Source organism: Amblyomma maculatum, unplaced genomic scaffold (genome assembly GCF_055883805.1).
Source record: "Amblyomma maculatum isolate TAMU_Amacu unplaced genomic scaffold, ASM5588380v1 scaffold_34, whole genome shotgun sequence".
In the NCBI taxonomy this organism is placed as follows: domain Eukaryota; kingdom Metazoa; phylum Arthropoda; class Arachnida; order Ixodida; family Ixodidae; genus Amblyomma; species Amblyomma maculatum.
In genome coordinates this window covers 379,970-403,120 of record NW_028146759.1, presented here as the reverse complement: position 1 = coordinate 403,120, position 23,151 = coordinate 379,970, and the positions used below count along the sequence as shown (strand labels likewise).

At 48.1% G+C, this 23,151-nt stretch overlaps 1 protein-coding gene across 1 annotated transcript; it reads right to left on the bottom strand.

Annotated features, from left to right (window-relative positions):
* Nucleotides 1–12,858: 12,858 nt before the first annotated feature.
* LOC146170852 (uncharacterized) lies at nucleotides 12,859–17,910 on the bottom strand. The gene is made up of 4 exons (XM_084586735.1): nucleotides 16,811–17,910; nucleotides 16,115–16,747; nucleotides 13,904–14,185; nucleotides 12,859–13,572 (listed from the first exon to the last, which is right to left on the bottom strand). The coding sequence occupies exons 1-4, from the start codon at nucleotides 17,720–17,722 to the stop codon at nucleotides 12,859–12,861; spliced, it is 2,541 nt and encodes an 846-aa protein (XP_084442861.1). The 5' UTR covers nucleotides 17,723–17,910.
* Nucleotides 17,911–23,151: the final 5,241 nt, after the last annotated feature.

Below are 23,151 nucleotides of genomic sequence, written 5' to 3'. Positions count from 1 at the left end.
CCATCATGGCTTTAGAAAATAATTTTCCAGTTGTTTACTAATGAAGTGTTTATTATTGATGATCTGCAACTTATTACCGACTCTATTTTTCTGCACTTCTTGCGAGCTTTCAACTCTGTTTCTCATGGTTTACTAATTTTCAAGTTTTTCTTTCTTTAGTGCTGACCCAATGGTCATTGCATGGATTAAGAATGCTGTCGTTAACATTACCCGGTACGTAACTGCTAATCAATTTACGTCTAAACCCTGATCTGTAAAATCCGGTGTACCATAGGGGCAGTTATGGGTCCCTTCTTTTTCTTCCTTACATCAACGACCTTAATTCCTTAAGACCTTAATCTCTTCCCAGTCGGAAAAAACTACAGAAAATTTTCTGATGTTACGACAGAATTTCTGTGCGGTTTTTGACGGGAAACCTGTTGTGAAAACAGAACATTCTGTAGTAACATCAGAAATTTCTGCAGTTACAACAGAAAAGTACTACAGAACTACAGACAACAGAATTTTACTACAGAAAAACTACAAAACTACAGAAATGTACTACAGAACTACAGAAAAATCTGATGGTTACGACAGAACTACAGGATGTTTTGTCGTATTTTTGACAAGGTTCTGTAGTTTTTTTCGACTGGGTTATTTTAAAATTCGGGTATTCGCGAGCAATTGTTACATGTACCACAAAATAACTAGCCCCAGTGATTCCGTGAAACTTCAAGATGATCTTAATAGTGCATCTATCGTGTGTAAGAAATCGTTAATAATTTTTAACGCTAATAAATGCAAACGTACGAGCGTATGTGTGTTTCTTCCCGCTGTAGCCCTTCTTTTGCAGTCCCATATTCCATTTTCACATTCCTCTCGGCTGTTAACGCTTATACGCACCATCCATTAACGCTTCCAAGCGTTTCTTCAGCATAATGACCGGTAGAGGGATTGACAATATTCATGACCTGGCGACCGCACCTCCGTCGGCCACACACGCTAGTTTACCTGTGGCGGAGAAGAACGGCGGGGCGAAGGCGATTGTCGGGAGCAGCGGGCAGGAGGAGTCAGGCTGCGATCAGAATCTGGTGAGTCGTTGCGTGGTGATACGTAGCGGTAGGAGTCCGAAGGAGGGGGATAGGTCAGGTCACGGACTTCTGGACTCACAGTAGAACGGCGATTTGTCCATTGGCGCTGGTAGTGTGATGGCGGGTTCCGGCGGCGGCAGAATCTGGATATGTGGCCAAGCATACCACAGCGGTAACAGACGGGTGGTTCACGAGCACGGTCCAAGTAATAGCCCTCGGTAACAGGATCGCAGCGATCAGCAAAGTCCAGCCGCTGGGGTTGTTGCGGAGGAAATGGCGCCCTATAGTTAGAACGAGCTAGGGGAGCAGGGCTATATGAGTCGTTTCCGTGGTCACGGACTGGAGGAGGAGCGGTAGAACACCAAGAAGAGCGCTGGATGGGAGCTGCCTGCAGGGAGCAGCTATCACAGGGGATTGCACTGCGGTTCACATCTTGATGGCGGGAGAGCTCATCACGGACAATTTGGCGAATCATGTCGGCCCAATGCGGAGGCTTATGCGAATGCTCGTGAGAATCCAGGCTTGCAACAGTGGTCACGTTAGGCAGACGGCCGAACTTCGGGGTTATGCAACGCAGCTTTAAAGTTTCGAACGTACAACAGTGCTTGATCACGGCCGTGTGAGAATCTGAGTTTTCCTTTGTAATTAAAAAGTTACATACGTCCACCGCGACGCCCTTTAAGAAGTGGCCAACTCTGTTTCCGTCAGAATTGCTCGGATGCTCGGAGTATAATTACAGGGTAGAATACAGAAGAGGCACTTTCAACAAAGTGGCCGATGTCCTGTCCCGAGCTCCACTTCCTGGTGAGAACGAGCGAGCACCGCTGTCCATGCTGTGACAGCTTCTGCAGACACCTGGGGCACACTGGTGTCCCTGAAACAGCTCCTCGACGCACAGTTTTCAGACGACCAGTGCAACCAGATACGTCAAAGCCTGAACAGCGCCAACCCTGCAGGTAGCCGGGCGCCTAACAGAAGCTACCACAGCTACGTGGAAGCAGAAGATGGTTTGATCCTCCGGTATATACCTGCTGCGGACACCGAGAGTGGTGAGTCCGCATTTCGTGTGGTCGTTCCTAAGGGCCTACGTAAGTATTTTCTAAAGTACTTCCACGATGCACGCCTCGCAGGCCACAGCGACGGCAAGAAAACATGTGACAAATTGTGTCGCGTCGCAACATGGCCCCGCATGAGAAGGGATGTCCTGGCATACTTGTCATACCATACCTGCCAGAGCGCGAAGCCGAGGGGAGGGAAACCACCGGGCCTCGTGCAACCTGTAAAAAGCCGATGCCCATGGTAAATCGTAGCCTGCGACATAATGCGTCCCTATCCCAGATTAGAGAAAGGGAATCGCTACTTGTTAGTAATCACTGATCATTTCTCGAATTGGGTAGAATTGTATCCCCTGAGTAGGCTAGACTCGAAGATAATTTGGGATAAGCTACTAGAAACATTCACTCACTTTGGTTTCCCAGGTCAGCTTATCACTGATAATGCCACGTATTTCACCGGTAGGATATTCAGTGACACCTGCAGTGTTCTTGGCGTGCAGCACAAAAAGACTACGCCCTACCACCCTCAAGCAAACATCAGAAAGCGAGTGAATCAAAATCTCAAGACTATGATGGTGGCACTCGCGGAGCGGCACAAGGGCTGGGACGCTCCATTCCAGGAAACGGCCTTCACCACAAGCAATACGGTAAACCGGTCAACAGGTTTTACGCCAGCGGCCATTCTCTTTGGTCGCGAGCTCAGGTTCCCTATTGAGCATGCTCTGAATGGCTCTGACTTACCGGGTGTTAGCCATTTTAAATTCGCGCTTGATCTTTCCAGCCGATTGGCCGAGACTCTGAAGGAGGCAAGGGAAAACTTGGACCTTGCCCGCCTGGTACACTGTAACCAGTATAACAAGTGAAGGCGACATTTGGAGTTCACAGTCGGCGACAAAGTCCTTCGCCGCACGCACCCACTAAGTGATGCAGCAAAAGGGTTTGCTGCTTCTCTCGCTCTACGATGGCCTGGCCCTTACACGATAACAAATCGCGTGTCTCGGCTTTCTTACTTTATTTGCCATGTGCAGGGTGGTCGAGAAACCGGACCAGTCAACGTGGCCGATCTCTGAGCTTGCCACGGCCGTCCATTAGCCACATAGAACCACTAGACCTACCAGCCACTACGGCTACCCATTCTCGGCGGATACGGGTCCGCGAGACCATCGCTCACGGACCCGTATTCTAGAAGGCGGAGACTTCAAGCTTTTGCTGATATTTGAAGAGGGAGAGTCTGCTCAACCTCTTCCGCCCTTACTGGTGTTAAGTTGCGGCTGTAGGAAGTAGGAGAAGAAAATGCACGGACCTGCTACTGGCTCACGAGCTGAGCCACCTCCACTGCCTCTTGTGGACAAAAGAGTGAAAGTAGAGTATAAAGAAAAAGAAGAGCCAGAGAAAGACGCGCGCCCCAACAGCCGTGGCCCAACACCCAAGCGGTAGCGTCGCAGAGGCGGCCTGCAAAAATATAAACATTCAGTGGCAGGCTAGCCCCGACCGCAAGCGGCGTTGGCCTACCTGTGCCCCCAGGCGTCTTTAGTTATATTATTAGCCCTGCCTGGTGGCTTAACAGTTCCCATTATTATGTGATCTGGTGATCCCCTTTTCTTACATAATGAACATAGGTCTGATCGTATATCCGGCCGTATATGGTTGTCTAGAACTCGGTTCGGGTATGCATTTGTCTGCAGCTTTCTCCATGCTACTGCTTCCTCTTTGCCTAACGTGGGATTTGGTGAATGTAGGACTCTCCTGCTTAGTCTGTAGTGCGTTGTTATTTCGCTATAGTTAATCAGGTCATCTTGTTTGTCTTGCTCCGGTGGCACTTCTCTGAAACATTTTGATCCACAATTTGACGGGCTGTGCTCGCACTGTGAGGAGGTTGTCTCACATATACCACATGTTGTGGGCCTGCCAGAAAAACCCATCTTTGCCCTCTATTCCTAACCCACCCGAGAGAACTGGGATGCAGCCCTGTCAGGCTGCAGCACCCTAGACGCCTAACGAAACGCGGCCGGGCTGCGGCAAACGCCAATGGAGTGCCTGTCTAGGCATCCCACCTAGTGTCTATACCTCTCTGTACATATAACAATAAATGTTTTCACCACCACCACCAGCCCGGTGTGTGAGATCGTGGACTAGTTTGTGTGTCGCCTCGTTTCTAGGCACCCGATCGCGGGCTGGCATCCAAACAAGTGTGACGTCTCTTTCTGTTCGCTTTAATCGAGGATTCAACCCGCGAAGGAATTTTCATCGAAGACGTATATGGAGAGGTGAGCACTTATTTCGGCAGCCAGCCCACCTGGTGTCAGCAGATCATCACTGATGTTTGTTACGAAAGCGTTGATTAGGGTTGACACATCGCACTGGTTACGCGTAGGGCTCTGAGTGACTTGTAAAAAGGCATTTGCGCATGGAATCTTTGCAAACTCTGGTAGCAGCTTAGTTATCAAGAAGATTTATATTCCGGGCACCACCAAAAGCAACTTCAAGCTGCCGGTCATTGTCACAGCTAAACTCATTTTCAAAACGAAACACAAAAACGTGGTAACACTTCCAAGAGGTGGTCTGTAAGCGACGGAAAATACATACATGTCACACTGCATAACAGTATCTCGTAGTCATCTGTTATATCGGTAAATTCTTTGGAAATGTCAAATTTAAACTCCTTTTTTGCTAGCTTCCCATGTCAATTCCGTTCATATCACTCAATTTCAACGAATGTGCACTCCCACACTTTGAATAACCTGCACTGCTGTGAATGGCTGGCTGCCTAATTCACACCTGGATAGTTTTGAATGCAATAATAAATATGTGCTTCCAACTTATTTCAAAAAGCAAATGCAAAAAGATTTCAGGCAAAAGAATGTTGCGGGCAGATTCCTTTTTTTCTATCCTAACTTTGTCGGCTAGCGAAAAACTTATTTATTGGAGTGAAATCGGCGCTTCCTCAAACCCTGAAGCGTAATAGCCTCAAACGAAACACGAGCTTAGCTACCTGCCTATGCCATGAAAGACATTTGGTTTTCGATAGTACTATACTGTTCGCATATGAAATCGGTGCACTGACCAAACATGTCACTGTCAGGCCATCACCCATTTCTGGGGGTAACACCGGCGCATTTCCCAGCGGAATACGTCGTAGTCCTTACCTTGAGTTCCCAATGAGGAACTCGCAACGGCAACCTGGACTTCCACAACCAACGGCAACACCTGGCTGCCTTCCATTTGCCTAGAGCAGCACCTGCGCGCTCTCCAAACGACTGGTTGGCTATGTACAGTTTCGAGAACATTATGTATTTGCAATGATAAGGGTCGCCCGTACTGTTATGTTAGAAACGACAAATCGACCCCCAGCTTTCAGGGAAGTTGTCAGACACATACATGGTGTTGGCCGTCCCCTAATCCAGGGTTCGCATGCAGTAAGGTGTTGAAGAAAGGAAAGCCGCAGTATCTGTCATGTTTGTGCTGACACCTATACCCCGCTGTAAGAAAGGAAGGAAGGTAGGAGTGAAATTGGAAAGAGACAAAGAGGAGCCGAAGTTAATGGGTACGGAGTAATTTCGATCGCCTGGGGGTCTTTAGCTTGCGCTGATAGCGCACAGCACACGATGCCTCTTCGCTTCGCCTCCATCGAAATGCAGCCGTTGACGGTCGGGATCCAACCCGGGTACTCCGGCACAGAAGTCGGGCGTCTTACCAATACACCACCAGGGACGGCAGGGACGCATAAAAAAAAACTTTATCTTGTCCCGGCTTAGCTGCTTGAGTATGTCAAACATTTCTTTGTAGTGCCCATAAGGGCCATGTTTTTCCATGGAAGTCTTCGGCCAACCTGGAAAATGGACAGGCTTCTTCCCTACCGTCGTGATGTTTATGAACCGACGCCACTCTCGGACGCCGTCCAGTACTCAGAAGAATGCAGTCAGCTTGCCCGTTCACTTACAAATGACAACTAGCGACAACAAAAACACCACTTTCACACAGGCGAGACGTCTCATTCCCTTAACTCTGGTGTCGCTCTGGGCCATTCCATACCCCCGGCCTTTCCAAGAAGCCCCTTGCTTGGTACCACGGTCGCTACCCGTCCTTCAACAAAACATCTCCTGTTAGCTACGCAGCTTATCAGTGTCGCCCTCTGCGGATTAACGTCACCATGGACGCGAAACAGTCCATTTAAACGGAATCAAGCCTACTATGATCTGTCTCTCCTTTCGGCTCCGTATGTCACCAAGATTACTCCTTCTTCTTCTTCTTCTTCTTCTTCTGCCTCGTTATAATGTCACATACCCACAGTGGGGGATTGGCCAGAATTTGTTGCAAGTGACATCCTTCTCTACCTGGGGGAAACTTTAGTGTGCTAATTTTAGTCGTTTTAGCCACTGGCCTGCAAGCATCGCGTGTTGGCCCACCCGAGGAAAACGATGTTCGCTGCTGTCTTCGTGATTCTCTGCTGTCGACGCTCTTCTGCGAGCTCATCCTGAGCAGCTGTATCCATCTCGGTCGCCTCAATAACTGCACCCCTACACTGGAAATATTGAACGGTAATAAATAATTTTATATAAATTCAATTGCCACAAGAATCGGTAATATTTTAATTTAAGGCAAACATGTTTAGACTGCGTAGGCGTCAAAGAATGATAATGCTCTTTTTTTTGAGCACATGAATAAAGATATTGGAAAGAGAATTATATGCCAAAAGGAAAGCCGCCACCCACAAAAGCCACAGAAAACAAAAATACTACTATAAGCCTCTCTCAAAGGTCGACTGGGTGATGATGAAAATGGCACAAGGTTAAGTAAATGAAGGTTTGTCACCCTCCCACCCACGTTCGAAAAAGAATACTCGAGTTTGCTACAAAGTAATTTCATGGCGGATCATGTCAGCGTCTTTGCAAACTGCTACTGAACAAATTGACAGATCTGAACAATGTGAAAGATTTTCTGTTCTTGGGCTCCAAGATTACCTCGGAAGGAGACTGCAGCCATGAAATTAGGAGACGCCTGCTTCTGGGAAAGAGAGCAATGGTTAGCCTTGACCGCCTAGTAAAGAGCAGAGACATTAGTCTGCCAATCAAGATCCGTATAACTCGTGCTATGGTCTTTCCAGTTGTGACGTATGGATGCGAGAGTTGGACTGTGAAAAAGGCTGACCGCCGAAGAATTGACGCGTTTGAATTGTGGTGCTGGCGAAGACTCTTGAGAGTTCCTTGGACTGCCAGAAGGTCAAATCAGTCGATATTGTCGACCATAAAATCTGACTGCTCATTGAAGGGTCAAATTCTAAAGATAAAGCTCAGCTACTTTGGTCATCTGATGAGAAGAGAGGAGTCGCTGGAGAAAGTTCTGATGTTGGGAAAGGTTGAGGGTCGCCGGAGAAGGGGTAGGCAGTGAACGCGATGGTTAGATGGCATCCTTGAGGCACCGCAGATGAAGTTATGTGATGTTAAGAAGATAGTGAGAGACCGGAAAGCGTGGCGTGACATGGGCCATAGGGTCACGAAGAGTCGGACACGACTGAACGCCTGAACTGAACTGAACTGAACAAAACATACTACGTTCATAACCTCGACACTAGCTCTCTTAAAAAGCAAGCGCAGAAACCGTTTCAAGTGATAGTGTTCCCACCAACCCAGCACACGACGATTTGCAAGTACACGCAAAAGGATGTGTACGTTCTTTTCAGTAGATACCCTTTTTTTGCACCAATATTAGCATTATCACACAGAAACGGCACTGTCTCGAGTCCGCCATGGACACGTAGTGCTGATATTTTACTAGTAACGGAAACGGCTTCGCTGCAAAACTTGAGACGGAAAGTTACTTCCTGCAAATAACATCCATCTACAGCTCTAATCCCGTCGTCCAACAAGGAGTGTGAGGTCTGCTTGCTACCGACAAAAAGATTGTTTCCCATTGCATGCACATGGATACAACAATAAACATTTTTTGGCAATGCGTCGTTTCAATCTACTAGGAAGTTATCATTGGAGCCTGTTACCTGATCCCGGACTGTGCAAAATATTGTTAATGAATTCCGCGTTAGACAAAGATCGTTTAGAACTGTGCTCGGATGTTCTCTCGAGCAGCTCATAACAAAGCCAAAAGCAAAGCATTATGTTACCAACAACCTTGATCTTGTCCTCGCTTCACACCCTGACACGCATATGCGATCACTCGTTACTTTCCGTTCACTTGAATCTCGAGAAGCCTAAATGTGTAAAAAGATTAGTGTCTATCCGCGCACCAGAATCACGCAGACATTGATGCAATTAACAATGCATTATGTTCCTTTCTTGGAATCTTTTATTACGAGCTGCAATTAACATTGCATTATGTTCCGTTCTTGGATTCTTCCACAACGATTTCAACAGCCGTACATTCGACATGCAATTGTCAATCTATTGTGTTCCAATCTCAGAATCTTCCATAACGACTTCAACAGTCGTACAGTCGAAGTGCAATTAACAATGTATTATGTTTTGTTCTTGGAATCTTCCATAGCGACTTCTACAGCCGTACAGTCAAAATGCAGTAAACAATGTAATATGTTCCGTTTACTGAATTTTCCATGAGGACTTCGAGAGCCGGACAGTCGCAAAAAATTCGGCTGTGCTCATAATAAGAATGCTTAACCAAGAACTAAGTACATTCTTGTTCAAAGTGCCCCAGTATGCCTGGTATAATACTTAGATAAGACGTACATTGAGTCAAACGGAGCGATTAGATTGGTCAGCGAAGGTGTTCAATAAGGGCCGTTGTAGCGCTTACAAATTTGCTTGCAGTGTATCTGCATCTGAAATAAAAACCGCCGCAGACATCTTCTTATATTACATTTTCACGTCAATGCCACCCCGTACAAAGACCACAGATTGGCGCGCAAGGCACTAATGGCAGTCATGTTGACTACACTGCAGATACTATACCCATGACTTTTACGCTTACTGCCGGGCTAATTTTAACGGCAGAGCTTACAATCAGAAAACAAGGGAAGGCGATATGACTGCGCACTGTCCTATTGCCTTCTGGTACTTCCTGATTGTGTTCGTTGGCGATACAAATAGTACGCGTCCGTTCTCAATGAAGCGTTACATGAAAGTATTAAGCGACTGTATCGCTTCCCGTTGCAGCCATTAACGCTGCCATCATATGCTCTTACTAAGCCGTTGGTACCTGTAACTGCTTATGTCATAGCGTTTGTGTCAGGTGGATACCGCTGTACTGGCTCAGTACGGTGAATTCCACCACATTCGTGCAGCACAGTCGTAGACGTCCTATATGAAGAAGCAGTTTGGGTATATTGCAGAGGAAAAGGCCTATTTCTAGAGCAATACCTACAAGTAATTTCAATTCAGGAAGTCGAGATATGCACATGTACGTATAAATAGTATGGCGTCATTTGGAGTAGGTCACATTAGGTATGGAAGGAAACATTCTTCGTTACATCTTACGATGGCGATGCTTTGCACTGTGAGATTGCTTTGCATGGCGCAAACTGCGAGCCAGTCGGGGATGTAGTGAGTACGAACGAAACGAGGAAAATGGTGAACAAAGCTCAATGTAAGGGTTCCTCTGTGTTTAACATATATTAATCGCCAGGTCATGTATGACCCTATCAAATAAGCTACATATTGCGCACGGCGCTTCCCGTCCCTTGTGAAACAAAAATAATAATGCGGGACAGTTGATCTTTGCTTTCAGGAGTGTGACGCCACGGCGTCAGTACCTTCTTTCTACGGCTCTATTCGCGGATTCTTGTTCATATTGCCTGCACTTCCTTGCTCGCTAAATTCCTAATTCCTCAATTTCTTCCTCTATCTGTCGCAAATACTCTTAAGCCCAGCCGTAATATACGCTACGTGATATTTATTTTACACACTTCAAGTCCTGTAGTCGCAAAAGAATCTAGGGGTGAGGTTGCCATTATTTGTGGTACAAAACAAACCGAAAACTAACTACAAGGTACTTTGAACGGCAATCTTGAATTTAGTTGTGTCACAAATGCAGACTATGGAGGAGGCGGAAAGGCGGTTTCATTCGATGGCGTTTCTTGGCAAAAAAACGTTAAATGGCACAACAAGCTGACGCTCCAGTTTTGTGCAGATGGTCGACCCGAGATGACTTGAAGCTTGGTGAGGTAAAACATTTTATTTCAGGAAAGCATTGAAATAGTGTACTTTATGAAAAACATGCAGGTGAGGCTACTTGCGACGTAGGGAATGGTCCGTAAACGGCGTGAATGTGACGCTAGAATGACGTGAATTATTAGAGAAAATAAAACGTGTGGCAACTTTCTGAATGCTTTCAAGAAAATCGATAAGATTAGTAATAGAACAGTACCAAACGACGCAAGCATACTCCAGCTTGGGAGGGAGACAGGTATTTTGTATAATGTAAGTTTGAGTGAGGCAGGTCCTGATGCAAAGTTGCGTCTTAGGTCGCGTAACGTACTCTTAGCATTATTAGTGACGTATTCACAGTGCATGTTTCATGAAAGTAATATATAGGACAAGGTGCGTATAAGCGTTAACGGCCGAGAGGAATGTGAAAATTGAATATGGGACTGCACCTGAAGGGCTACAGCGGGAAGAAACACACATACGCTCGTACGCTTGCATTTATTAGCGTTAAAATTATTAACGATTTCTTACACACGATAGATGCACTATTAGGATCATCTTGAAGTTTCACGGAATCACTGGGGCTAGTTATTTTGTGGTCCAGTAACAATTACCCGCGAATACCCGAATTTTAAAATAACAGGTAGGAATTAAGGTCGTTGATGTAGGGAAGAAAAAGCAAGGGACCCATAACTGACCCTTATGGTACACCGGATGTTACGGATCAGGGTTTCGACGTAAATTCATTACCAGTTACGTACTGGGTCCTGTTAACGACAGCATTCTTAAGCCATGCAATGATCATTGGGTCACCACTAAAGAAGGAAAAGCTTGAAAATTAGTAAATCATGAGAAACAGAGTCGAAAGCTCGCAAGAAGTGCAGAAAAATAGAGTCCGTATCAAGTTGCAGATCATCAATAATAAACAATTCGTTAGTCAAAAACAGGAAAATTATTTTCTATCGCCATGATGTTGCGTTGTTGAGGAAATCTTTGTCTCTAAAAATATGATAGACCCCGCAACGTATTTAAGCCCCACTTTAACTATGCTGTACGCATGAGCCTGCTTGATGTAGAGACAGTATGCCAAACTTGGAATCTAAATTCGGTTGTTATGCCACCCTTCTAACACAAAGAAGCTATTCGGAGTAGAGGATAATTCCCGTTGCTTCTCCAGAGGGTTGCGGAGTAAACAGAATTGTTTCAGCGAATAGTAAAATGTTAGTGACTTGAAATGGACAGCGCTTCTTTGTACAAACGAATGTTTGCAGACACACCGACACATATTTTGTCGAAGTTAGTAAAATGAAAACGAAAAATAATATAGAGGCACGCACTTCATACGTATATGAAATATACAAAGGAAAACGAGAAGGGCAGTAGACTTTTCTTTGTCATCAGCACATTTTTAGGCACCATACAATATCGAGTATATATACAAATTTATTACAATATATTTTTACAGTGCCATATACCAAAATAAAAACATTTTTGGGTATAAAGTTAGGCTATGTACCACGTGAAGTTAATGTGATGCGGAATTTTAACTGTTCTGGTTTAACAGGTTGGAAATTTGATATCAAAGAATTTGCTTGCCGTAATTAGTACGAAATTAAGGTATGTAACATGATTCATTCTTACTATTTGCATAAGGATTAGCTCTCGTTGTCAATTATGCCAGTGTATTAAAAATGTTTACCACGTCCTGATGTAAGTATGATAGCGACGCTATAATATTTCGCAACATATTTTTACGACTCGCATCATTTCGAGTGAACAAAATATAGGTTCGGTATGTATGTCATATGGTACGCCAGCAATAATACGAACAGCACCTTTTGTAATTTTGACAATTTAGTAACGTCTGTAAAAGTAGTGGGACCCCACACTAGTTGGCTGTAAATTATCTGAGAAAGAAATAGTGAGATATAAATTAGCTTCTTAACCGTGACGGGCAATAAATAGCGAACTTTGTGTAGAATGCCGATGGTCCTCGAGAGTGTTGAACAAAGATAAATAACATGAACATCCCAAGACATAATTTTCGTTGTTATGATTCCGAGGGTTTTTATTGATGAAACTATCTCTACTGGGGTGTACCCAAGCAGGAGATTCAGTTTTGCGGCCACGACATTATATTTAGCCTTTAAAAAAACTGATTTGGTTTTTGTTGTGTTTATTGATAACAAAGATGTTCTGCCCAAGATAAATAGCCTCTCCAGAGCTGCGTTCGCGTTTAGAGGTAATTCCTAGACAGCGGTAGGTGTAAAGAATAAACTCACATCATCTGCTTAGATAATAAATTTGGCTCTATCACTAGTTTCCACATTGTCATTTATGTAGAGGTTTATTAAAAGCGTGCCTAGGATGCTTTTATGTGGAACACGCGAGAAAATAGAGGTGATGATGGTTGATGATGGTAGTGTTAGCTAGTCCCTTTGTAACGGGTGGACACCAGATTGGTGTCCCAGCTAATAATAAAAGAAACCACACACACACACAATTGTCTAAAGAGACATCAACATAAGAAGGTGACACGCAGCACTTCACCTGGACACACCCCACAACCGCGCCTACCCTCACCACACACTCACACCCCCACACCCGGCCCAAACTTAATCACAGTTGGCGAACTGCACTCCACCATTCGGCGAGCCTTCTCGTCGTCGCCGCAGTTGCTTTAAGCAAAGCTTTGTCAGCGGCCGCGCTGTCTCCGGCGGCGCCGTCCGCTGTTGCGGGTGGGTTTGAGGGGAAATCGAGCGCCTGTGGGAGTGTGGCGCCCTCTATGGCCTGCATGGAGAGACGAGGGCAGCGCAAGGCTAAATGCTCCACCGATTCGTCCTCAGTGCCGCACACACTGCATAGAGTACACGACACAGCAGGATCGAAACGGCGCCGGTAGAGCAAAGTCCGCAAGGCACCAGCCCGTGCCTCAAAAAGGAGGCCGCTGCCTATGCTGTTGTCGTAGAATCGCACCGGGCCGATGCTCTGCTTGTGCTCCCGGTATAGCGCCAACGTGGACTTGGCTTCCATATCCCTGGCCCACCTGACACCCTCAGCCTCCCCGACTCGCAGCCGCACTTCAGCAGCCCATTTGGATGGAGAGTCAGCCGCCATAGGGTGGGTGAAAAAGCCAAACTTCTTCTCAAGTTGGTAAACTCGCCTGGCCCAGTCCGTCCGGATGCAAGTGGCAGCCAAATACTCGAACACGCGCCTCGCCCAACGCTCCCGTGGCAAGAAGAGCAGTCGGCCGCGAAAGGCCAATTTGCTGGCCGCCTCCCGTGCCTCGAAGGTGGACCAGCCTACGTCGCCCTGGATGGCCTCAATGGCAACCTGGCCATGGCAGCCAAGGGCAATGCGCCCCTCATGTTGTCGCCTCTCAAGCCATCCGCGCGTAACAGCCGACAGGCAAACCACAGAGTTGGCGAACGACAGTGCCGGCACGTGCACCAACTTCTAAAGGTCGCGCCGCGCACCATCAAATAACGGCTGCAGCCCCACAGGCACCGGCGGCGGAGGATGCACTGAGCCCGGAGAGCACTCTGGCGTAGCGCCGCTTCGTGCACAGAGTACATGTCCGCCCCGTCTGAGAGGTGTATTCCGAGGTATTTATATGCTGTGCAGGTGGTCAGATGGTACCCGCCCAGCGTGATCTCGTCCTCGCCCGACGCTCACCAGCCAGCCGGACAACCGCCGTTTTCTTAGTGCTGAACCGCAGCCCCAGCACGGAGATTTCAGCGTGGCAGATATCGACGAGCCGCTGAAGGTCTCTCGCCGATTCTGCCATCACGACCAGGTCGTCGGCGAAAGCAAGTCCTGGCAGTCGGCAGCCCTCGTCGACTCCGCTTGTGCTGAGCCGCAGGCGAAATCCCAGGCTTGATGCAAGCAGGGCCCGCTCCACGCTTGACACATACACCAGGTACAAGAGCGGCGACAGTGGGCAGCCCTGCCGAAGGCCTTACGTCACCACTATGCGCTCTGAATGCACATCACCAAAGCACACAGTGATGCAGTTCCGCCTGCAGATTCGCCGGATGGTCAACACGAGTGTCCTTGGGAGACCGCGCGATAGCAGGCACGCAAACAAGGCCTCATGGGGCACGTTGTCATACGCTTTCTCGACGTCCATGAAGCAGCACAACAACAAGCGCCCCTCCTTCCGCGCGATGCCTGCGCACTGCGTGATGACAAATAAGTTGTCACCTAACCGGCGGCCTGGCCGGAAGCCATTCTGCAGTTCGGTGAGCACACTGCGAGCCTCCACCCAGCCACTGAGCCACTCCTTTAGAACCCTGGCAAAGAGTCTGTACACGACACTGGTGACTGTAATCGGGCGAAAGTCCGGCAGGTTTCCCGTCACTTCTTTATTCTTTGGAATGAGAACGACTCGCCCTCGCCGCCATTCATCCGGGTGTCACCCGTTAATAATTAGGGGAGATTATTAACGATGCGCCCTTAATGGGCGCACACTCCCAGACACCCTTAGAGTGAGTGGGGGTAGCTGTTCCGGTCGCAAAGGAGATGCCCTCGACTTGCGTGGCAAGCTCAGCCGGAATTCAACTACCTTGTAGTGACAGAAGGGGGTGGTCGTTTGGTGCCCAGCGGTCGCCGGTTCAAACCAGAGTAAGGATCGGAGTCAGAAGTAACAAACAAAACACGATTTATGCACAGCAAGAGACGATACAAAGGGATACACAAGATCACTTGAAATACACAGACGAGAGGTTCACAGAATACAAACGCTAAGCATGCAACTACAGAATGATTCAATAAAACAGAGGCTTTCCAATAGATCAAACACGAGAGAGTACATAAACAAACACCAAATTGTTCACCGGGCACTGTTGCAGTCCGACGCCTCAAGAGTCACGATGTGGCCGCCATACGAGACGAGCGCCGCTCCCTTGAAAGTCCGTGGGCTTGCCAGCAGCGGGTGATCCCCGGGAGTCCAGCCGAAGCACAGAGCACGTCGCAAAACACTTGACGAACTGACTGACTGACTGACTCAACAAGCGGCGCGGTCGCTTTAAATAGGGCGCGCCGCGTCTGTTTGTTAACACGCGCCAAAGCTAGCGCGCACACACACATAGCTTCGCTGGTTATAGCTCCCCCTTCTCCTCCCGTTGAGCCGCGCGTCGTCATTGGCCAGGTCCCATAGAAGGTTCTCGAAAGGCCTGGCACATTCCTGGCCGATGAACCACCGTCCTCCCCGGGCAATGGGAAAGAGGGTGACAACAACGCGTACAAAGCTACGCGCTATCCCGCGCGGGGAAGGGGCTTTTCTCTCCATGCTCTCCACGCGACTCCGCGCGCGCCTAGCGCTGTACCGGCTTGATGAAAATGGGCGCCGATTTCGTGACACTGCCCCTCCCTTAAAGAATATTGTCCCACAATATTCACAACAACCACGAACATCGCGCGCACATGCATGCGCACACAATTGTATGGGGCAAATGTTCACATCACACATATTGCATAAATTTCACAAGCTGTAATAACACTTTACAAAATTCATACATCAATGCCATGAAATTCACAAACATGACAACACACTGCCGTCAGATACACATAAGAATCAACAACACACAGCTCTTCAAATGCGAAGCGCACAAACCTAAATTTGCGAGCGTAATTATAACCCGCGATCAGTGCGTGACGCGCTTCTGTCCGCCAGGAACTCTGCCTTCGCTCTAGGCTCTCGCATTTGAGACGCTTCTATGTTCTCCGATCGGGCTACTAAAAATTCCCTGAGGCAGGACTTATCCACTTGCAAATCACACAACCAATGTGCGCCCATAATTGCCCCTGCAACCAGTAGCGCCGACGGATACACGGGAACCTGTGATAACGCGCACAGACCAACAAAAAGAATCACTGTAATAGTGTTCCTTCCTAGGCACCGGTATTCCTTCCACTGAAGGTGAAATATCCCAAGTAACGCCCCCATAAGTAGGACAAACACTTGGGCTACCTGCATCAATGACGGCCTAGGCATTCCTGACTTAATTTTCTGAGCCGTCCCTTTCTTTTCGGTTTCCTCCTGAGAGGCTTCCTTTTGTTTATTCTTGTCTCGAGGCTTTTCTTCCGGCTTCTCATGGCCTTGCTTTCCTCGCCTTGCCTTTTTCTTTTTAGATTCTTTGCAGCGCACAGGCGAGGGACTTTGATCAGGATCCTTGGGAAATGTTGCGCCCTTGATGTTGCCCAATACCAAATCGTAGATGGGGCGTTCCATGCATAGGGCTGTCAGTTTTCCAGAATAATATGGCGTCTGCACTTCCAATTTTGCCTCAGGGAGTAATTGAATTGAGCCGTCAATTAGTCTCACAGGACATTTCTCGCCAGTTAGATCATTCTCATGAATCAAACTGCGTCTAACGATTACGGCACTGCTACCTGTATCTCGTAGCACAGAAACTGATTTTCCTTTTATCTTTCCCCTCGAAACCGGCATCCGATTCACCGCAGATCCAGGTTGTGCATGTACTACGGCGTTCACCACCCGGATTTTCTTGTCCTTCCGATTAACAACCTTCTCTGCTTCCTCCTCCTCTAGGTCGTGCACCACGCGGACTTTCCTGCCGTTCTTAAGCTCAACAAAGCCATCGGCATCTTCTTCCTCCAGGCGACATTCCGACTCTGACAGAGTCCTCGCGCATGCCGCCTGCGGAGCTGCCTTGTCAGCGTCGGGGCACGACATCGCTTTGTGGCCCTTCTGTCCGCATTTCCAACACGAGGATGGATTGTTGGTTACGAGTTTACGGCAGTTAGGTGCGATGTGGCCTAGTTGCCCGCAGAGATAGCACCTCGGGGGTGACTTTACAATAGGTTGTGTCTGTCGGAATTCGGGCTTTCGAGGGGTTTCCAAATTTACAATTTTGCTCAAATGTTCGCCTCCCTGGGCTTCCAAATATTGGTCCGCAAGATCCATCATTTCATCCAATGTATGTGCCTTTCTTTCTTTTAAATAAAGCGACAAACCAGGGTGACAGCTACCCAGAAATTGTTCCTTAATTAGGAGTTCGCGAAGTGCGCCATACTCTAATTTAATTTTTGAGAGTTCAGTCCAGCGGTCAAAATAATGACTCAATCGCGCAACATACTGTGTTGCCGTTTCGCCGTCCATAGGTTTTCCAGTCCTGAACTTCTCTCGAAACCCATCCGTCGTAAATCTAAACCTTTTAAGTAATGCAGTTTTCACTTTGTGATAGCTGCCTGCATCCTCAGGAGGAAGTCTTCCAAACACACTTAATGCTTCGCCGCTAAGGCAAGTGCTCAAGATGGTAGCACATTCACTGTCTGTCCAATTTGCATTTATGGCGATCCTTTCGAACCGCAAGAGGAACGCGTCGAGATCGTCTCTTCTCTCGTCGTATTTCGGAATCAATTTACTTGCGTCTATACGCAAGCTGCTATGTCCTTCACTGGAGCTATGCACTTCAGCTAAACCGTTGTTGTTCCCTGAGTTTTGGAGCTGAAGTTTCATAGTAAGTAATTCCTTTTCTCGCTGAAATTCCTCTTCCCGCTCCTTTCGAGCCTTCTCTCTTTCTTCCTCAGCTTCCTTTCGAGCCCTCTCTCGTTCTTTTTCTGCTCTCTCTCTTTCTTCCTCGGCTTCCTTTCGAGCCCTCTCTCGTTCTTTTTCTGCTCTCTCTCTTTCTTCCTCGGCTTCCTTTCGAGCCCTCTCTCGTTCTTTTTCTGCTCTCTCTCGTTCCTTTTCTTCTCTCTCTCTTTCTTCTTTTTCTCTCTGGCTAACCCATTTGCGCAGTTCGGCACCGGACAACCCCAGCTGGGTGCCAGCCTCAAACAACTTTTTCAGATTCATATCTGAAGCGCGAACCGTCTGGGTGTAACCTAAAGACTGCTTAGCGAACCTCGCCTAAACGCTTTCGCGCGGCACTACCTCTCGCTATCGCTCTGCTGCTACACAGTTTACGACCTCTTCGTAAACTCTTCTAACTCGTTCTCCGTCCTCTAAGCTTGAGTGCACCAAACGTCCTGTCGCGGACGCCAGAATAATTGTCACCCGTTAATAATTAGGGGAGATTATTAACGATGCGCCCTTAATGGGCGCACACTCCCAGACACCCTTAGAGTGAGTGGGGGTAGCTGTTCCGGTCGCAAAGGAGATGCCCTCGACTTGCGTGGCAAGCTCAGCCGGAATTCAACTACCTTGTAGTGACAGAAGGGGGTGGTCGTTTGGTGCCCAGCGGTCGCCGGTTCAAACCAGAGTAAGGATCGGAGTCAGAAGTAACAAACAAAACACGATTTATGCACAGCAAGAGACGATACAAAGGGATACACAAGATCACTTGAAATACACAGACGAGAGGTTCACAGAATACAAACGCTAAGCATGCAACTACAGAATGATTCAATAAAACAGAGGCTTTCCAATAGATCAAACACGAGAGAGTACATAAACAAACACCAAATTGTTCACCGGGCACTGTTGCAGTCCGACGCCTCAAGAGTCACGATGTGGCCGCCATACGAGACGAGCGCCGCTCCCTTGAAAGTCCGTGGGCTTGCCAGCAGCGGGTGATCCCCGGGAGTCCAGCCGAAGCACAGAGCACGTCGTAAAACACTTGACGAACTGACTGACTGACTGACTCAACAAGCGGCGCGGTCGCTTTAAATAGGGCGCGCCGCGTCTGTTTGTTAACACGCGCCAAAGCTAGCGCGCACACACACATAGCTTCGCTGGTTATAGCTCCCCCTTCTCCTCCCGTTGAGCCGCGCGTCGTCATTGGCCAGGTCCCATAGAAGGTTCTCGAAAGGCCTGGCACATTCCTGGCCGATGAACCACCGTCCTCCCCGGGCAATGGGAAAGAGGGTGACAACAACGCGTACAAAGCTACGCGCTCTCCCGCGCGGGGAAGGGGCTTTTCTCTCCATGCTCTCCACGCGACTCTGCGCGCGCCTAGCGCTGTACCGGCTTGATGAAAATGGGCGCCGATTTCGTGACACCGGGATTGGTGCTCCCTTGATAACAGCTGTCAAGAGGCCAGCGAGATGTTCTCTCGACTCCGGGCCGAGGCTGTTCACCAAACGAGCCGGCACCTCATCAGGTCCTGGGGCTGTACGAGCACTTATGCGAGTGAGGGCGCGCTCCATGGTCTTGCTGGAGATCTCCCACCGCGGCTCCATCTCTTCCGGAGACCCCTCATCCATCGGCGAGGTTACGGTCTCCTCTTCGGGCTCCTCACATGCCACTGTCTGTCCATACAAGGTGGCATAGTATGCCGTCAGGTACTCTTGCTGATTTTCAGCTGGCGTCCCTGTCGTCGCATCGATGATGGGGGGCAGCGGGGGATCCTGCCGGTCCATTGAACGCACATAGCCCCAAAATTTCTGCGCTGCCGTCTTGCCCTCCTCGCGCAGGGACCTCATGAGCCGAAGGTTGTGCTCTGCGAGTTTCGCCTACACCATGTGTTTGCACCTTGTGCTTTAGGTGCAAGTAGTCTGCCCAAGCGGCCGCTATCACATCCGGAACACCTTCCTTAATCGTCATCCGGTGGTTGCGATTTGCTGCACGCCGCTCCAGCCACGCAACTTCCACCTCTCGGTCCCCCCACGGATTCCTCCTCCTACGAGGACGTGAGCTTTCACGAACCATGTGGTCCTGAATTGTTGCATGTAGCGCAGACATGTACTGGTCGTAGGTCCGCGCCTCCATTCTCCCCGGGGACGCCTCGAACTCGTCGACCACTCGCTCAGTCGCCTGGCATGGAAGGTACGCGCCAGCCCGATGGGGGGTACGTAAGCTGGTTCCGTCTTTCTTGCGGTAGCTGCCAAAGACGAGTCGTAACCGGTTGTGGTCGCTTCCAAGGCTGACAAGACGCCCCTCGTCGACTGCTATCTCCCGCAGTGCAAGCAAAAGGCTGGACGAAACCAACGCGTAGTCAATAGTTGTTGAACTACCACGCGCGCACCATGTTGCTTGCCCCTCACATCGTGGCTCAAGGTTGGCGACCGTCAGGTCGAACTCCTCAGCCAGCTGCAGGAGAAGTTGCCCGTTAGCGTCTGTGCGGCCGTCCAGATCGCTAAGGTGGCCATTGAATTCGCCGAGGATTATTACTTGCCTGCTGGCGGCTAGGCGACGCACATCCCGGCGCACACAGTCCATCAACTGTAAATTCTCGGCTAGATGTTGCGGAGACAGGTAGAGCACGCACACTACAGTGGGATGCCCCATCACTTTACCCTCCACCCACAAGTGTTCCCTGCAGCCTTCTTCTACGCGTTTCTTCTACCCCGACCAGCACCGCTCGGCATCGATGGGTGGTTCTTCCAGGTCTCTTAGGTGCGTTTCCACCACCCCATACCCTGAAACCGCTCCATGTCCAAAGCGCGGTACAGCTCGGCCCATTTCTGCTCGCGCCGAGCGCCCTGTAGGTTCAGGAAGCCCACCGAAAAACACAGCTGCTCCTTTCTCCGCCGGTGGACGCGAGCCCGCCCGCGGCCTGCTACTGCACTGGTCGGGGCACCTGTAGCGCCATCTAGTGAAAGAAACAGAAACTGTGCGCAGCGGCCATGTTTTGTTCAGTCCGCCCGCGCCTCCCATCGAGTACGCTGTCAACGTGCGCCTTCGTAGAACCCGTGCATGCACAGAAAGGTGCATTGGAATGCTCACAAGCGATTGTTTCATTTTTTAACATTACAGCAGTCGCTGTTAGCTCTAAGCTCTATTTAGAATGATGCCAGCATGTTGTTGCGTGCCCTCTTGTAGCCAGCGTACCGTCGGAGACGAGCACGAAATCACGTTATACGCGTGTATGCGACCGTTCGTTTGCAGTCCTAATCGGCTTTACAAGGGTCACTTGCGTCATGTAAAGCATTACTGCACGTTCCTCTGACTGGGAGCTAGCTCACAGAACGTGCTATCACCTAAAACATCAAGGTTGTTTTGCGTGCTATGGAGCCTTGTGAACTTGAAGGATAAGCTTATGCTGCGATGGAGGACACGGGAGAAGTAGCAATGCATGTATAACGAATGCTATAGTGCAAGTACGTATTTGAAACATTTTGTAGGTAGGTTGCTTTACCATTGTGTATTGGATTTAAGACACGGGCATGATAACCGAAACTACTTTTCACAGTCATGCGAAATGGTAGTGCTTGGTGCAGAGAGCAATACGGTTTTCTAGTGCGCCCGAGGTACGTGTTTCGAGCTGAAAAAACAAGCAGCTGCTAAACCCGCGGCGTCTAGATAAGAAGGAAAAGATGACATCCAACTAGTGTGTTGTAACATGCTCACGTGCAGCCCGTTTCGACCGGTCCACGTCCAGAGCGCGCCGCTCAGGTTTTATACCTGCCAGCGCGGCCGATAAAATAACGAAGCGTGCACTCCCTTTTTGTGTGTTTTTTCGAGTCACCCGATGGTTCGTTAGTTCACAGTTACCTGAAATTCAGTGGAATTTTTAAATATGCCGATTTCTTGTTTATTCTCTCTTTCAGAAAGTAAACATTTGAAGCCGTAATCTCATATGAAAGCGCTGACATTGGAAGCTTCGAGGATTTCGGCTGAAACGAAAAGAAATTTGAAAAGTCAACTCCCATTACTGAGAAGTGTTTGTGCTTAGTGCAACTGGCTGTGTTCATGAAGTCAGATTTATATTATACGATATCGTTATATAAAAATTAGGGGGTCACTTAAGCTCCGCTGTTGAAGGTATAACGCGATAGTGTCTCTCTCTCATACACACACACATGCACTATATTTTTTTTATTCACGTGTTAAATTTTAGCTCTTTTATTTATTTATTTATTTTATTTACCAGATACTGCATGCCCCTACTGGGCCCTAGCAGGAGGGGCGAAAAGAATACAATTCAGTGAAGCATGAATTCATCAAAAGTAACGTACTACACACAAAAAGTGTAGTATGTTATATGTTTTTATATATGTTATATTTCTATGTTAGGTATGTTATGTTATATTTCTATCATTTCTTTAAATTTTTTCATTTTAATTGATGCTTTATATTTTTATACACCAATACGGATGCGTCAGCAACAATCGGCTTTCCATTCTGAGCAATTTGACAGTTTTGAACACATTCTTCAACTATTTCTATTATTCAATTACACATTCTAAATTTTCTTTTTTAGCATCACCAAGCAATGGTTTTTTATTCGGACACCTTTAAACCCTTACTTTTCCAATTTTTGTTTTTTTTTCGTTTCTTTATTTCATCAATTGATCGATTAATTACAGATTTTATTAACTCGTCATCGCCTATCGCACACCAATCAATATTCAATCACTCGAAACACAAATTAGCATGGCCTTTTTTTTTACCCAGCCCCCGATTATTTTCGAGACTCATGCCAACTACTGCCTCGACGGCACGGGAAGGAAAGTGCTAAGCGCCCGTCCAACTTACGTCAAATTACGCACGATCCTTTTATCATAAAATGCATCCTAGCTCATTTCACAAACCAAGTATCTTCCAGTGGGATGAGCGACGGTGATTGCGCAAACGAAGCAAACAAACTCGCGATGATCTCTTATAGGCGTTTAAGTAAACAGCAAAGGCGCACAGACAAAAAAATCTACATTACAGAACTCTGGATACTGTCCCTGGATAGGGATGACGCTGCGGATTGCCGAGGGGCTCATGCATGACTCGTAGAGCAATTTGTAACTGCGCTCGGCAGCACGGCCGGTGGGCCCCGCCACGTATCGGCTGTCAAAATACGCTTCTAGGCGTCGCTAACAGAAACCGCCAGAGTCCGTAGAGAGGTCCAAGCACAGCACACTAGGTTAAAACGTGAAAAGCGCGAACAGAACGGCGAGCGCTGACAGACGGGCACGAAGCGAACGGATGGAGCGAACAAAATATGGCGGCCAGCGGGGCAATGGTGATGGCGATATGGTCGTACCCTTTTGAATGGGCGATCACCCAGTGGGACC

Coding starts and splice junctions, on each gene's coding strand:
- LOC146170852 (XM_084586735.1), bottom strand. CDS start 17,722: ATGAAACTTCAGCTCCAAAACTCAGGGAACAACAACGGTTTAGCTGAA. Junction 16,748..16,810: donor AGCTTAAGAACGGCAGGAAA/GTCCGCGTGGTG, acceptor CGGAAGGACAAG/AAAATCCGGGTGGTGAACGC. Junction 13,573..13,903: donor GGCTGGCTGGTGAGCGTCGG/GCGAGGACGAGA, acceptor TGCCATGGCCAG/GTTGCCATTGAGGCCATCCA.